General features: G+C 40.1%; 5 protein-coding genes across 5 annotated transcripts; all 5 read right to left on the bottom strand.

Moving 5' to 3' along the window:
• Positions 1-347: 347 nt before the first annotated feature.
• Positions 348-1,314, bottom strand: LOC108857360 (peptidyl-prolyl cis-trans isomerase Pin1). Its single transcript, XM_018631340.2, has 2 exons — positions 1,003-1,314; positions 348-685 (listed from the first exon to the last, which is right to left on the bottom strand). Exons 1-2 carry the CDS (start codon positions 1,235-1,237, stop codon positions 561-563), a joined length of 360 nt encoding a protein of 119 aa, XP_018486842.1. The 5' UTR covers positions 1,238-1,314; the 3' UTR covers positions 348-560.
• Positions 1,315-1,957: 643 nt separating this feature from the next.
• On the bottom strand, positions 1,958-3,304 carry LOC108857703 (60S ribosomal protein L8-1). The gene is made up of 2 exons (XM_018631714.2): positions 2,787-3,304; positions 1,958-2,710 (listed from the first exon to the last, which is right to left on the bottom strand). The coding sequence occupies exons 1-2, from the start codon at positions 3,224-3,226 to the stop codon at positions 2,374-2,376; spliced, it is 777 nt and encodes a 258-aa protein (XP_018487216.1). The 5' UTR covers positions 3,227-3,304; the 3' UTR covers positions 1,958-2,373.
• Positions 3,305-3,974: 670 nt separating this feature from the next.
• Positions 3,975-4,719, bottom strand: LOC108860262 (protein SMALL AUXIN UP-REGULATED RNA 10). Its single transcript, XM_018634159.2, has one exon. The coding sequence runs from the start codon at positions 4,590-4,592 to the stop codon at positions 4,269-4,271; it is 324 nt and encodes a 107-aa protein (XP_018489661.1). The 5' UTR covers positions 4,593-4,719; the 3' UTR covers positions 3,975-4,268.
• Positions 4,720-10,545: 5,826 nt separating this feature from the next.
• On the bottom strand, positions 10,546-11,991 carry LOC108858796 (uncharacterized). Its single transcript, XM_018632667.1, has one exon. The coding sequence runs from the start codon at positions 11,989-11,991 to the stop codon at positions 10,546-10,548; it is 1,446 nt and encodes a 481-aa protein (XP_018488169.1).
• A 1,789-nt stretch (positions 11,992-13,780) lies between these two features.
• Positions 13,781-15,511, bottom strand: LOC108856375 (putative WEB family protein At1g65010, chloroplastic). Its single transcript, XM_018630158.2, has 3 exons — positions 15,321-15,511; positions 14,229-14,990; positions 13,781-14,139 (listed from the first exon to the last, which is right to left on the bottom strand). Exons 2-3 carry the CDS (start codon positions 14,981-14,983, stop codon positions 13,965-13,967), a joined length of 930 nt encoding a protein of 309 aa, XP_018485660.1. The 5' UTR covers positions 14,984-14,990; positions 15,321-15,511; the 3' UTR covers positions 13,781-13,964.
• Between the last annotated feature and the right edge of the window lie 35 nt (positions 15,512-15,546).

The raw sequence follows: 15,546 nt of genomic DNA, 5'->3' as shown, positions 1-15,546 counted from the left end.
CACCAAGCAGCTCCAGCAGTTACGTACGTATTTAGGAAGCAGAATTCTTCCGCAGCTAAAACTCATTGTCCACATTTCTCGGAAAAATAAAAACAAAAACAAAACATACAGTGACTTGTTTCTTTTTATTTTTGTAACACAAATTTTTCATTCATACTTAAACTTCAATGTTCAAAGAGGTCCATACAAGGGATTCATTCAACAAAACAAAACATAGCAGTGACTTGTTTCTATTGCTTAGACTTTAGGCGTGAATCAGCGAGGTGTTGGGATTAATGTATAATTTCTAACAGTTTACAAGAAAGCAGGCTTGAGAAATTTTCACACAGAATGATAACACAAGTCAGAGTCAGCAACAGGGATGTGTTATTCTGAAGCTATAAAGAAGAAATTGAGAGATACAATATCTTGTTTTATTATATGTTTTTGCTTGTATCAAAAATCATGCAGAATTAAAACCACAATAGCAAAAGCTTTTTCTTATTATTCTTCTATCTTCATCTTTGGTCAAGAAGACAATGGAAAAAAAAAACAGGCAACTTTTGATACATTGGAGGAGATCAAGCAGTTCTCTTAATGATATGGACTCCACTGTCTGTATCCACAATCTCGCTTATATCACCAACCTTGAGTGCGTATGTTGCCTCCTCAAACGGTTTCTGCATTTGACCTCTCCCAAACGGACCTGACCACACAATCAATCAACATCCCAACACTCTCACCATAACATCTCTATATACAAGGAATTCAACTTTAGAGACATTTGTACGCACCAATTCAAGATTTCTAATTTGGCAGTGAACTCATGATCTAAGATATAACATCAGTTTATGAGCAGACGAATCAAATGATCTAAGTAGCCAATCATAATTCATCAGTGAGCTAACAATTCTAGATTGATCAAGAAACAGAACTTCAATACTCTAAACACTACTCATAAGTGCCAATAATAGATCCGACTGTTAGTAAGCTTATGAGATTTGAGAGAAGAGAAAGACAGACCTAGATCGCCGCCGCGTTTGGCGGAGCTACAGTCGGAAACGCGAGTGGCAACATCCTCGAAGTTAGCTTTGCCAGAGAGAATGTCTTCGCGGATCGATTTGAGCTGTTCGACGGCTGCTTCTCTCGTGGTAGTCATTATGATCTTTCCTTCGGGATCCTTCCACGACGCCTTCCTACGAGATCCTTGGTGCTTTATCAGAATGTGCGACGCCTTTACTTGCTCTCTCGACGCCATCTTTTCTTTTCCCGGCGCTTGTTGTGGATGTGGTGATGATCGTCTATCAAGAGAAGAGAGGTTAAAGTGTGCGGCTCTCTTCTTTTGAGAAGCATCTTTTATATGACAACACAAAAAAAAAAGAAAAAAAGAAGTAATTCGGTTCGATTCTGTTTAATTCTGATTGGTTTGATTCGGTTTAAATTATGTGTTTTGGATATCATAGAATCCCTATCAAAACATTACTTTTTTGGAGTTGACTTTTTGTGTAAAGACACAATGTACACCAGATGTGTCTTTTCTGTTTTTCCCTAGATCCTTCCCAACCTAAGTATGTTACGGATTACATATCTTAGACACACTCATGCAAAACACTCCACTTTTCAGGAGATTCTATTGTGTTAATCTAGTTATCAAACCAAAACTCTACTTGTGTCCTTGATGGACATCTCAGCTTCTCAAGTTGTAATAGAGAAAACAGAAAGGTAATTTATCAGACAGATCAAACTGTAGTATAATAGGGTTGGGATGGATTTTGCTGACCTGCTTGATACATATTCTTGGACATGAAGGCTAAACAAATTCATGAATGGTCGTGATTGTACGTGTCTTTTAGTTTCTGTGTTATCCTTGCTTTTGTAATGTGGAAATTATATTGCCATGGTTTCAATTTCAATCAGCACAAGATCTATATAGCATGAAAGCTCCAAAGCTGTGCATATCCGGCTGACTTGTACTCAGGATAACAAAACCTCATATGGGCAAACAGTAGCAACTTTCGTTTGCTATTCTTGAGATTATAACAACAACTAGATTTCAGAACACAAGGAGGTTCAAAAGGAGACGCAGCAAAACTCAAACAAAACAAATATATATTTCTCCTAAGAGCATCTTCATTGATGAGACTCCCTTCCCGATTTCCAATGCTATTTTATAATTTTTTATTTTTTTCGTTTATTTAAAAAAAAAAATTAATCAAACAATCAATCGTGGACCGCCACGTGTCGTGAGGCCCACGATACAGTCATGATATCGGTTCACTACGGAGACCCTTTGCGATACAGGTTCACTGCATTTTAATATTATAATATTTATTTCTTTTTGGAAAACGTGAGAACTTTGCTCACAATACTTTGACGGAGATGGTCTTATTGAACCTATTCAGCCTTGGCGGCAGAGGCAGCAGCTTGACCTCTGAGACGACCAGTCCTCCTAGCAGCAATAAGACCAACCTTCTGCCCTGGTGGTGCATCACGCCTAACCGTACTGGCGTGACCAATGTGCTGATGGTTACCTCCTCCATGAGGATGCTCCACTGGATTCATAGCCACACCACGAACCTTAGGCCACGAGTTTCTCTTCACACGGTACTTGTGATAAGCGTTTCCCGCCTTTAGCATCGGCTTCTCCGTTCTTCCACCACCAGCTACTTGACCAATCATGGCCCTGCATCCACTCGGCACAATCTTCTTCGAACCAGACGGCAACTTGATCCTATCAAACCATATAATCAATCAAGAAACCGACAGATTCTAAACAGTTATGTCTGAATCAAAAAAAAAAAACAAACCTAGTAGTGTCGTTGTCAGGGTTGTGTGCAATCACGATAGCGTAGTCACCAGAAGCTCTAGCGAGCACACCACGATCACCGACATGATGCTCGACGTTACAGACGACAGCTCCTTCGGGGATAGCCCTAAGCGGGAGAACATTTCCGACAACGAGAGTGGCTTTCTTACCGCAGTACAAGAACTGTCCGGTGTACATGCCCTCGGCGGCGACGAAAAGCTCCTTCTGTTTCTTGTAACGGAAGGGGTGACGGAAGGCGACGCGAGCTAGGGGCGCGCCACGGCCGGGATCGTGGATGATCTCCGTCACGACGCCCTTGAGGTAACCGTTTCTCTCGCCGTAGTCGAGGCTACGGAACTTGGCGGGGCCTTTGCGGTGGTGAGTGTGGGATTTGAAGACGGAGCCTGCTCCCTTACGTTGCGCTCTTATGACACGACCCATTGGTGTGAGATGCTTGACGGCGAAGATTGAAACTAGGGTCTGAGACCGTACTCTCGCGTGAGTGTGAAAAAAAAAAAATCAGGTTTTATTGTGTTACCTGAAGTTGTTTAAACCCTTAAAGGGCTTTAAGAACTAAACCCCATTAAACCCATCCAAAAGCCTGTTACTATCATTTCTACTACCATTTCTTAGACCGGTTTAACGCTAACCGGAACACTTTAGAAAATCATAATAAGTCTGTACCTATTGTATATCACCTGAATCAAACAAGATATAGTTTCAGTTTGGTTTATTATTTGAACATATATATAGCATTGTGCCAATGACATTGTATGATGCATCATGTGTAGTTTAGTTGTGTGAAGACATACAGAATCTTTGTTTCCCTTCGACTAACTTTTTACTTTGAGATATTTGATCTGAACCGGAACAATACAACCTTCCTAAGAAAGTTTGGACGTAACATTTATCAATATATCATACTCATGTTTTAATAGAATAAATTAGGTTATGATCCGTTTTTTGAAAGTGCGAATATATTTTTGTTTTAACCTTTTTAATTAATTTTGATATTTAAGTTTTTTTATAATCATATTTGTGTTTAATATCAATTTAATTTGATAGAATATTTTTTTAAATAAATAAAACATAATATTTATCAATGAAAATTATTTCTTCTTTTTTTTCATGGATCAGAATCAGAGAATATTTATCAATAGACTATATTGTTGTTTTAGTATAATAGATATCCAGTGCAATTATAAATTTAACATTTACTATGAAGAAGGAGAGTTAATTATCGCTACTCTTCTCAAGATCACCAGTCTACATGTCACGTTGGCCATTAACGTTGACTTGGAAAAGAAGTCTCCCAGCCCACCCAACTACTACAAAATATTTTAGGAAAGAAAAAAACTACAAACTTTAATTTTTGAAAAAGGAAAAAAATATAGAGATTGCTTCTTCTAATCATCACAAAAAAATAATCAATCATCTTGTAACTAAAGCCATCCTTCTTTGATTCTCCAGTCCCCGATTGAATTTATCTGAACATAGATATTAGAGACCTAAAGAACACTTCATCACAGGGTATGATTACACCCATATTATGGTCAAAACCATACTCTTCCTCGGCTAATCGAAGCAACGTTTGAAACTCGGAGTGTTCGAGCCACGAGATGGGAACGATGTACCGACTTCGGTTTGGTCCAACGTAAACCGGAAAATGACCTTTGGGCACGTCTTGAGGAAGAACATCTTCTTGTTTATAGTAGCAACCGGCGACGTTCTTCTTCTTCCCTAAACTCGAGCATCTCTTTAAAATTTCCTTTATTGATGCTGCCTGAGATGACCTCTTTATCGCCATTATTTTATTTTAATTTTTTTTCTTCTGAAGTTTGGGTTTTGTTTGAAGAATGTTATGGATGGTAGAGGTACATGGAGAATGATTTATATGGAGTATGGACACTTTGGAGGGCTAATAAATTAATAGAGAAAATTATATATATATATATACACGGTACGTTTTTATAATTTGGTGAGTATAACTATATATAATGATTAATTGGGTTTGACCAAATGATGACTATATTGTCCGTATTATTAAGTGTATTTTAAAACATTTACATGTACGTACGTATAGATATTTATGGTATTAAATTCACGAGACTATACTTTTCTAATTTGTTAATTTACTTATTGATCATACTTAAGGTTGACTATTTATGCGTTAAAAAAAAGTTAGTGAGTAGATTCTACGTATAAATTCAACGTAATTAAAAAAAACAAAAGATTATACAGTAATATATTTTCCCTTAACCTGATCATAACCTTTGAGATCATATAAAGCCAAATTTCTTGGTTGGATTCAAACTAGGATATCTTATAAGATTTATGTTCTTGTGAAAGCAAAATCATGTGGGTTGTAGGAGGCAAGGGATAAGAAACATTGAGGACAGAGCCAGCCAACAAGAACGAGAGAGAGATCGATGGAATAAATTGTGAGACTGTATACAAAATTCAATTGGGTAGGGACTATAACATTGCCCTACAGTGTCTCCCTTTTGACTTTACATACCTAGACACAATTTTACAAACAAATGTCCAAGATGTCTCTCTTACCTCTAATATCACTACTATACATCATATGAACGACACCATGGTCTGGTATATATCTTTATAGTATAGATATGTTATGTATGTACTACTGCTTACGACGAAATAATAGTTTTTTTATTTATGTCATTTAGAAAAAAAAAATAGTTTTTATAAGTTGTAGATAAAAATTATCCTTTAAATTTATTACTTATTTACAATTCCATATCACTAAAGTAATTAAATTAACTTATATTTAAATAATATTGTTTTTTCCAAAATTAATGAAGTAATAATTATTCCTAATTCTATGCTTCCCATGTCTTTTCCAAAACTAATAAAACATTTCTTAAATTGAATTAACATAGTTACATTTCTCAGTTTGAACCAAAGATCGATAGCACAATAAACAATATTTCGTCAGATATTAAATACAAAAAAACAATAAAAAAGGTAGACAAATTTGGAGAAGAAAACAAGACAAAACAATAACAACAAAATAATAAGATTTAAGCAAAAAAAAACAATTGTCACAAAAAAAAAGCAAAAAATAAATAAAGAAAATGTCAAATTGAGGTGGTGTAGAATCGAAGGGTGGACAGTGGAATAACGGTGGAACAGTGACACTTGGTCAGTTGGTTGACTATATAATTGGGGCACTTCTTGTGGTTATAACTCGGAGACATTATCAATTCATTCTTCCTTGACATCAACCGAAAGCCCCAACACCTTCTTCGGCTTAAGATAGTCCTTTATGCGTATCATTGCGTATCTTACATTCTTACTCAATGATTTATAATATATAACACTTCATTTGCTAATTTTGTAAATAAAACTCATCGTTAGCACTCTCACATTAGGACTCAAATAAGGTCTACTGTGTGTGGGGGGGGGGGAAGTCAATATATTTCTTTTTTTTTTTTTTTCATCTGAAGGTTATATTAGAATAACATAAGGTCACAGACCAATTACAAGAGACGAATACAATATCCAAACTTCCCAAGTCCAACACAGGGAACCGAAACCAGGGGAACACTAACAGACTTCCCAAAAAGTTCCTACAAGTCAGACAATATATACTTCCCACGACAGATTCTAAAGAGAGGGAGAGCTTTCCTCATTTCCAAAAAGTTCATGCAACCAAAGCGGTGCACCAGAAGCCACATAAGATCGGACATATCCACCTCTTGTGACGCTCTGAGCAATGAGGAACGCCCCTCTATTACAATGTCTGTCTTCAAAAATAATTCTCCACCATTCTAAAGCTGAGAGCCGTTCCAAAAGCTTTGACGAGTAGAATTTAAAGTTAGGCCAAGCTTTCGGACGCAATATCATACCTGTAAGAGTCTTATCTTCTACCGCCAAGATAACATGATTTAGCCGGTGGTCTCGAATACTATCCACAGCCCAGAGCAGAGCCTCAAATTTTGCATCAAGCAGAGACCTAACATTGGAGAAAGCTCTTCTGCTATGCAGAATCACTTTACCCCTGTAATCTCTGATTACCCAAGCTCCACCACCTCTCTTAGTAACCTTATCCCACGCCACACCTACATTGCATTTAAGCCAACCTCTGATTGGAGAGTACCAGCGTCGCGATAGATCCTTGGAAGCAGCTTTTTCCTCCTTTAACCGCTCTTGGTCTACTTGCTGTGCTAAAGACCAGAAACCAGCTTCCTCCCGAATTTTATCTGTGATTTCTGGAGGCATGATATCCTTACTTTCAAACAGGATAGCGTTTCTAGTCTTCCACAAATACCATACCGTCCAAGGGATAGCATCTCGAGTCGCCTGAGCCAGATCACGATTATTTGCCATCAAGATTAAGTAGTAGATATTAGCGTAGTGCGAGACTTCATCAAAACCATTCTCAGGCCAGGGAATTCCAGAGAGAGCCCAAACATGTCGTGCACGAGGGCAGGAGAAGAGCAAGTGGTTAATAGATTCATCTTGAGAACCACACGCTTGGCAGGTCGGATCCAATTTTATGCCCCTTTTGACCAGTAGCTCTCCCACCGGTATGGCATTACTCACCACTTTCCAAAGGAAATTTTGAATCTTCGGTGGTGCCCGTAGCTTCCATACCTCAACTTTGAGAACATTCAAAGAAGGTCTAGCTTCAGCTTCCCTGATGTCCACTTCTCTCGCCATTCGGTTTTTCATCCAATAACCCGACCTGACAGAGTAGCACCCATTTCTATTATGCACCCATATCCAATAATCATCCACATCAAAAACAGTCTTCATAGCTAAGATTCTCTGGATATCCTCCTCAAAGAACAACTCTTGTAGGACCGATAATCGCCAGCATTTGTTGTGAAAATCAATGAGATCACTGACTTTCAACAACAAATCCACAAAAATATTTTTCATCAGCGGTCTTCTACGAATATCACCCTCGATCCAATCATCTACCCAGACCGACACGGATTTACCATTTCCTAGCTGTTTCCTTAGGCCCTGAATAAGGAGTTCTTTACCGAACTGGATGCTTCTCCATGCATAAGAAGGTCTTGAGCCCATAGGAGCTTCCAGAAACTCAGACTGGTTAAAATATCTGCTCTTGAACACCCTTGCAAACAGAGAGTCCGGATGATCTAGAATCCTCCAAGCTTGTTTGGCCAGCAGCGCCTGGTTGAAGGATTGAATATCTTTGAAGCCTAAGCCACCTAATTCCTTGGCCAGAGACATTTTGGCCCAGCTTAGCCAGTGGATTTTCCTTTTGTGTTCCAAGGAATTCCACCAAAATTCTGCCATTGCTTTTGTCAAGTTCTCACAGGATTTCTTAGTGAGTTTAAAACATGACATGGCGTAAACTGGCATTGCCATGGCCACTGCTTTCAACAGAACTTCCTTGCCACCCAGAGAGAGGAGTTTGACGTAATACCCTGACAACCGGCCCTTCAGTCGATCATAGATGTATGCAAGCATCTCCGTCTTGGAACCACTGAAGCATTCAGGGAGACCTAAGTAGGTCCCTGTCCCTCCTTCCTTCATTATCCCGGTAATTTCTTTAATCCGCTCCTTGACAGAGAATTGCACTTTTGATCCAAAAGTAATTGCAGATTTCTCCAAGTTCACAAGTTGGCCTGAAGCTTGACTGTAGATCTTTAAAATCAGCATCATTTCTTCAGCTTCAGGTTCAATAGCTCTACAGATGAGCAGACTATCATCCGCAAACAGCATATGGTGGACCATTGGTCCCTCATCAGAGAACTGGATACCTCGGATCAAGCCTCTGCTTACAGCCTTATCCATGAGATGAATGAATCCTTCGGTACATAAGACAAAAAGAAAGGGAGAGATGGGATCCCCTTGTCTTATACCTCTTTCTGGCCGTATACATCCAAAAGGGCGATCATTGATGAGAGTGGAGTACGTCACCGTCGTAACACAAAACATCAACCGCTCAACCCAGACCGTATTGAAGCCTAACGCCAACAGAAGAGCCTTTAAATAGCCCCATTCAACCCGGTCGTACGCCTTTGACATGTCAGATTTGATTGCCATGAAATCAGAAGAGATTTTCTCGTTGGTTCTGAGAGCATGAATCATCTCATGGGCAATCAAGATGTTGTCGGAGATTAGTCTTTCTTCTACAAAGGCTGATTGAGAAGGAGACACGATATCAGGCAGTAACGGTTTTAGTCTCCCAGCCATGATCTTGGAGATAATCTTGTACAAAACCGAGCAGAGACTTATGGGACGCAAGTCAGACATGAGCACAGGATCTACTACTTTAGGCAGCAGGCAGAGATGAGTGTAATTCCATTCCACTGGAAAAACACCAGAAACGAAGAAGTTCTGTACCTCTGTTGTGATTTGATCCCCTACGGTATCCCAGTACTTCTGGAAGAACAGGCCAGTCATCCCATCTGGACCTGGCGCACTGGAAGCGTTTATAGAGAAGACCGCATTCCTCACATCTTCTTTGGACACCTCTCTAGACAGAATTTCATTCATAGTAGACGATACTCTGGGAGTAAAGTCAGAGAAAAATTCCTCAAAGTCCCCTGCTGTCGAAGATTTAAAGAGCTTGGAAAAATAGGCTGAGGCCACCTCTGCCTTCGCCGCTTCAGAGAACTGAGGTTGTCCCTGCTCATCCATCAACTTTATAATTCTGTTCCTAGCTCTGGTGGACTTAACAGAAGCATGATAGAATTTCGTGTTTCTATCGCCTTTTATAGCCCATTTTTCTTTGCTTCTTTGTCTCAAATACTGTTCTTCCTCTCTGTATGCTTTAACCAGCTCCGATTTGAGGTACTGAAGGCGGACAGTAGAAGGATAACTCGATGATTGCACTTGTTCCAAAGCCACTTGGATTTGCTTGATCTTATCCCTAGAGTTGAAGTTCGCATTTTTCTTCCACCTGCTCAAAGCTTTCCTACAACGTTTCAAATTTTCAGAAACCGGAGAGCCGTTGAAGGAGTGATTGGTAAGCCACGCTTTTTTAATTTCCTCCTTCACACCCGGTTTGCCAAGAAATCTTGAATCAAATCTGAAACTTCCTCTGTAGGACTCTGAAGAAGAGATCAGTTTCACTACCACCGAACGGTGATCTGATCCCCGTTTGTCCAAGAAAACTTGATTTGATGCCGGAAAAGTTGCAAACCACTTCTTGTTGCCAAAAGCCCGATCAAGACGGGAGTGAATATAATGAGTGGCTCGCTGGCCTCCCCAAGTGAGATTGATTCCAGTCGACTGAAGTTCAACCATTTCACCAATTTCCAGCATATTATTGAAGGGCACAAAAGATTCTTCACTTCTTCTTGGACCTCCAATTTTTTCACCATTATGCCGAATCTCATTGAAGTCCCCCACTATGCACCAAGGATCTTTCCTGCCAACACCAATCCTAGAAAGCCTTTCCCACAGTCTGGGACGCTTCTTCCGCACAGGTTCGCCATATACACAAGAAAGATAGAAGAAATCTTTCCCAAAATGAACCTCCATATCCACAAGATGCTTATCAACATATTTAAAGGAAATATTTACAGAGTCTTTCCAAAGAAGAGCCAATCCTCCACTATAGCCGATAGGGTTTACAGTCATAATCTTATCATATCCTAACCACACCTGGAGATCCACTAAAGCATCCCTATTCTGCTTGGTTTCCATCAAAAACAAAATATCCGGGAAGAGTTCTTGACGCAATTCCCGTAGTCTGGGAATCACCAAGTCTTGTGCACGGCCCAAGCCCTGGCAATTCCAACTCACTATAGCCATTAGATATTGGACGGTCCCTCCTTTGGGACCACCAATGGTTTCTTAAACCTTGCAGAGCTTTGAGATGGCTCGACATCATCCTTTGCCTTCCTCTTGGTTTCAGTGATCACACCTTCACCAACTACCTTCCCTGGCTTCGTCGATTCCTGAGCAACACCTTTTCCATTAGCTTTCCTTTTAAAAGTACCCGGTCTTCTTCTCTTGTTGCTTTTCTTCATCGGAGTCCCGGAAGCACTAGTTTCATGGAAACCAATGCTATAACCCGTTGAACCCTCTTGAGAGAAAGCAGATTGAATAGACTCAGCACTTCCCGCTTGAACCGGAGGAAGAGAAAGAATTTTCCCGGACTGCAGAATTCTGTTCCCAGCAGCAATAGCTTCAGCCATAAGTTTGTCAGCTCTCGGACTATCGTCTCCCTTCGCCGAGAAATCAAAGACGATTCCTTTGCCTCTGTCAAGATCACGAGATACAATAGGCGGTTCTTCCAACCTTAGCAGGGTTTTCTGGCCTAGAGGATCATCTTCTAAGTCATGAAGGGATTTCTTGACTCTCTCCTCCCGAGCCAACTTCTCAGCACCAGATGCCGCTTTGATATAAACCCTCATCTCTGACAGCACCTCCTCAGCGATTTTGGGCCTACCGGATATATTATCAAAACCCCTTAAAGTTGAGGGAATCAGTCCCGCTAAAGGGTCAGCTGGGTCTAAAGGAGGGACCACCACTGGAGCCTTGCTATGTGCCTCCATAGAACTGGCAGCACCAAGCATAACTTTCATATCTTTCTCAAAGGGACAGGATGATTGCTCGTGAGTCAGCCTCTGACAAGTGTAACACCTTTTTTGAATCCTCTCGTAATCATAACGAATGTTGACTACTTCTCCTCCCGGGATAGTGAATTTCTTAGCCCTACGAAGAGGCTTCGAAACATCAAACTTGACCTGCACCCGAACGTAGTCCTTTGTCTGAGCTTTTTCTGGATCATACGGGACATCCACCACTTCCCCTGCAAACTTCCCAAAGTCATGAATAGCTTCTGGGGTGTAGTGGTTCACAGGAATATTACGCATCTGAACCCACACCAAGATATGCTGAAGATAGTCCTCCGGGGGTTTCTCCACCCATCTATCAAGAGCAATCGACCACATATTAGAGGTATGTGGCCCTCTATTGAGCACATCGATAAGATCCCGTTCGTATTTGAAGATAAACTGGAACCTATCCTTCGATAGAGCCACGCCTTTGACCCTTTCATACAACTGCCATTTTCTCGGCATCTCTAGTATCAGATTCTCCATTTTTTGACACTGAGGATTCAGAAGCCTTCCAATCAAGCTACACGAGTTTCGCTCCGTAGAGAAATACTCTGGCCTGTCCGGTAAGACATAAGGTTCGTCATCTTCCTCCAGCGACATATCCAACAAAGCCTTGTCGAGATTAGCTGTCATTCTTGAGCTTCACACCTAACAGGGAGACGAAAATCAGAGAGCACTTCTACACACCACTGACGCTTTTAGAACAATTGCTAGCCACTTTACGATTAAGAAAAAGGAGAAGTAGATGAAGAATGAGATAGAACCCTAGTTTAAACGGAAGAGATTAAAGCTTGAAGATATTTTAACTAGATCGGACGGGTAGGATGCAAAGGGGTAAAAGAAACCCAATCTAAAGCCCAAACCTTGGGAACCTAAACGAGAGCACTCATTCTCTCACCTGTTCACTTTTTTTAGTCAATATATTTCTAAGCCAGATCAAATAATACTGACCAAACTACAAGAAATTACCAGTAGACTACTATTACTTGGTTAAATATTTTATTCTGACTTTGAACTCAACAGTAAGATGTTATATAGAGAATTTAGATTAAACTTCAGCAAAAACAAAATAGTGTTATAAGAATTGTTAATATTTTTGGCAGAAACAAAAATTATAATAATAAAAAGAACACGAAAAAGACAAGGTACAAGAAAAAAGAAAAAGAAAGAGCCAAGAGGAATAAGAAGAGATTAAGTGTGAAAGGTCCATTGTCTTGAAATCACAAGACTCACCCATGTGGCTACCATCCAAACACCACCAGCAAGAGTCTGCAAGACCTACTAAGCTAAGAGTGTCATGGCATATAAGCAGACATATATTCTCCACCACGGAATACGAGCCACCATATTTCTTTGGATAACCCTAAAGTGGGGAAGTTAATTCCCCATGTTCTATGGCCACAAAGAACAAGAATGAGTTCGACATCTTTGTCTCTCTTTCTTTCGGTTTCCAACTCACATGTGACTATTTTGATTTTTTTTTTGAGCTTCACTAAACAAGAGCCTGATAAATGTCATTGTCATAAGTCCCCCTACCCACAAATAGTGAATGTATGTTTCTTCTAACATATAAAATAAACTAACCAAATCTGCAAACGCCTAAAATCGACGCATCCCCACATGGTCTGTTGAATGAAAATGACAATAGACGATTAAGAAGATGACTTACATATAGAAGAGAGCAGGAAAATACCAGTTTTTGAAGTCGTTGGTTGCCTCTTCTGCTATATAGAGAAGGCATGAAAACCTATGATTCCTGTGGCTGAGTGAAACTTGTACCAAAAAGCTTGCTGACAAGGTGAGTTAATGCATATGCATTTTTACTTTGGTCTCATACCACCATGTTGTCCCTAAATGGTACTTTTCTTTACATGTTCTGACCAACTGAAGAGCTGTCTAGATATTTTGATACCTCAGGCTTTTTGCACCCATTGAGATATACTTAGTGTGTCACAAGAAAAAACTCTCGAGGCAAACTTTTCTCTATTGTTAACATTCATAGCCAGAAAAAGACTAAAGTTCTTCAGGTTGCCCATCTACCATGCTCATCAGCTGTCTTTGTAGCTCCGCGACATCAGCTTGTATTACATAGTCAACATTGTCAGATAATAAGCATTTCCGAAACATATCCTTGAAAATCAACAAAGCCAAAACAAGAATATGCTCAACACAATGAGAGAGAAGCACACACATTCTCGAGTCTAACTATCGTGGGCTTCTCAAACAAGTCTATCAAATAGTATATGCTTTAATAAGTGAGTTGCAGAAACCTTCCGACAGCCGCCTTAAGTCCAACTTCTTTTCACAGATCACATGGGTATGGAGGAAGATGGTAATATTGATTCCCCCCCCCCCCCCAACCACAATGTTAAAGGAGGCCACTCTTTTAGAGTTCTTGAAATCTAGTTGATGAAAGATAAAGAGCCAAAGAAAGTTCAACCTTTGGGGGTATTATCTTTGCTTTTGCACAAGCCTTAATAAATTTACAGATAAAAGAGTCACAAGAATGTCCTCTCTGAAACAAAGACCATTAGAGTTAAGAAGCTTTGCAACAATCTGAAGAGCCAAAAAAAAAACAACGCTGGACAAGATATAAGCCAATTGTTTCAGATGTCTGATGCACTTAAAGCCATGACTTTGCATTGTTCATTCAAAGCTAGAAGCTGAGCTTCTTTCTTGTCAAGAAGTGCCGTCAGCTTCACATTCTCTTCCATCAGTTTCTGAACTTCAACCTCCTTTTGCGCCTTCTCCCCCTCTAGTTGTGTCGTCTTAGTCACCAACCTGCTTCACCATCAAACAACAAACACAAAGCTGATGATGTTTTAGCTACACACAAGGCTGTTGTAATAAAGAAGATGAACGAAACAAACCGTTCAAAGAGCTCTTCGATGGTTTTGAATTGTCTCTCGGAAGAAAGAAGTGTTTCTCTAACGCTGGTAAAAGTACTGACATAGCTTTTAAGAGACTCGAACTCTCGCTTCACACGACAAAGCTCCTCTTCATTTTCAACAGCTTTTTCCCTCTGTCTCATCGTCTCTTCAACTAGTTCCTCGATCCTTTCCCTCATTTCGCTCAGAACACCGTTAGTCCCGTGAGCAAACCTCTCCATCTCCTGTAATTTCAAAGACAGATTCTCGATCTGGACCGTCTTCCTACTAAGTTCCTCCTCTCCCAAAAGTGCCATCTCCTTCTGAACAGCCGTCTCGGACTCTGCTGCTGTAACTCTCCCAACGAGAGACTCCAGCACACCAGTGACCATCTCTATGGACTGGAGCATCTCGCTAGTATAAGCTCCATCCTCTTCACAAGAAGACGAAGAACCAAGAAAGTCTAGTCCTTTCAGTTCAACTTGAGGTAGATGATCAGGAATGGCCAAGAGTCTAGCTTTTGATCTCAAATAGCGCAACATTACTGCAGTCGCTCTCACCCTACCAGAAAGAAGACCTAACTCCTTCCTGGCGTCTTCTTCTGAGCCAAAGTCAAGGTAAGCAGCCCTCTTGACATCCAAAAGCTCAGCTTCTAAACTATCTACCTGAAACCGACGAGATTCCAATTCACTCTTACATATCTCAGTGGCTTCTTCATCTTGTGCTGCTGCAGCATTAGTATCTTCTTTGCAAGCCATCACAAGTCTCTTCAAGTCAGGACAAATACAGCTTTAGTTCCAAAACCAAAAATATATAAACATAAGATAAGGAAAGATCTAAGCTTATGTCTCCTATAAAGGATGTCTTAACTCTAATCCTAGACCGATCATTTGCATGTTTAGATTTCATTCGAGTATGAAAAAAAGGATATAGGCAATGGCTACGTTTCAGAAAACGATGGTTGGGTCTCAGGCAAACAACAAAGCGAGGATCAAGAGAAGGGTATAAATAAGCAATGGTTGTTAGATCGAAATCGATCTTATACGATCTTATAGATTATGAAATGATCATACAAAAAGAAAAAAAGATGCTCACAATTGGAGATCATGAGCTTGGAGATTGGCTCCAGGTGATTGATTATTGATTCGAGGATCGAATCAGAGGCAAATTGGAAGTTGATTCTCCGAAAATATCGGGTGAGATTGGAAGGTAGAGACGGAAGACAAGACAATCAATTTCTCTTACAAAAGGACACAACCTGCTTTGCTTTCCTCCTCCCTTCTTTTATTTCTTTTGATTTTTTTGTTTTCACTTTTTAAAA

This window comes from Raphanus sativus, chromosome 5 (genome assembly GCF_000801105.2).
Source record: "Raphanus sativus cultivar WK10039 chromosome 5, ASM80110v3, whole genome shotgun sequence".
NCBI classification, from domain to species: domain Eukaryota; kingdom Viridiplantae; phylum Streptophyta; class Magnoliopsida; order Brassicales; family Brassicaceae; genus Raphanus; species Raphanus sativus.
The sequence above is the reverse complement of the archived record's forward strand: the minus strand, read 5'-3'. Positions and strand labels throughout refer to the sequence as shown.

Coding starts and splice junctions, on each gene's coding strand:
- LOC108857360 (XM_018631340.2), bottom strand. CDS start 1,237: ATGGCGTCGAGAGAGCAAGTAAAGGCGTCGCACATTCTGATAAAGCAC. Junction 686..1,002: donor CAAACGCGGCGGCGATCTAG/GTCTGTCTTTCT, acceptor TTGTGTGGTCAG/GTCCGTTTGGGAGAGGTCAA.
- LOC108857703 (XM_018631714.2), bottom strand. CDS start 3,226: ATGGGTCGTGTCATAAGAGCGCAACGTAAGGGAGCAGGCTCCGTCTTC. Junction 2,711..2,786: donor CCTGACAACGACACTACTAG/GTTTGTTTTTTT, acceptor ATGGTTTGATAG/GATCAAGTTGCCGTCTGGTT.
- LOC108860262 (XM_018634159.2), bottom strand. CDS start 4,592: ATGGCGATAAAGAGGTCATCTCAGGCAGCATCAATAAAGGAAATTTTA.
- LOC108858796 (XM_018632667.1), bottom strand. CDS start 11,991: ATGACAGCTAATCTCGACAAGGCTTTGTTGGATATGTCGCTGGAGGAA.
- LOC108856375 (XM_018630158.2), bottom strand. CDS start 14,983: ATGGCTTGCAAAGAAGATACTAATGCTGCAGCAGCACAAGATGAAGAA. Junction 14,140..14,228: donor ATCGAAGAGCTCTTTGAACG/GTTTGTTTCGTT, acceptor ATGGTGAAGCAG/GTTGGTGACTAAGACGACAC.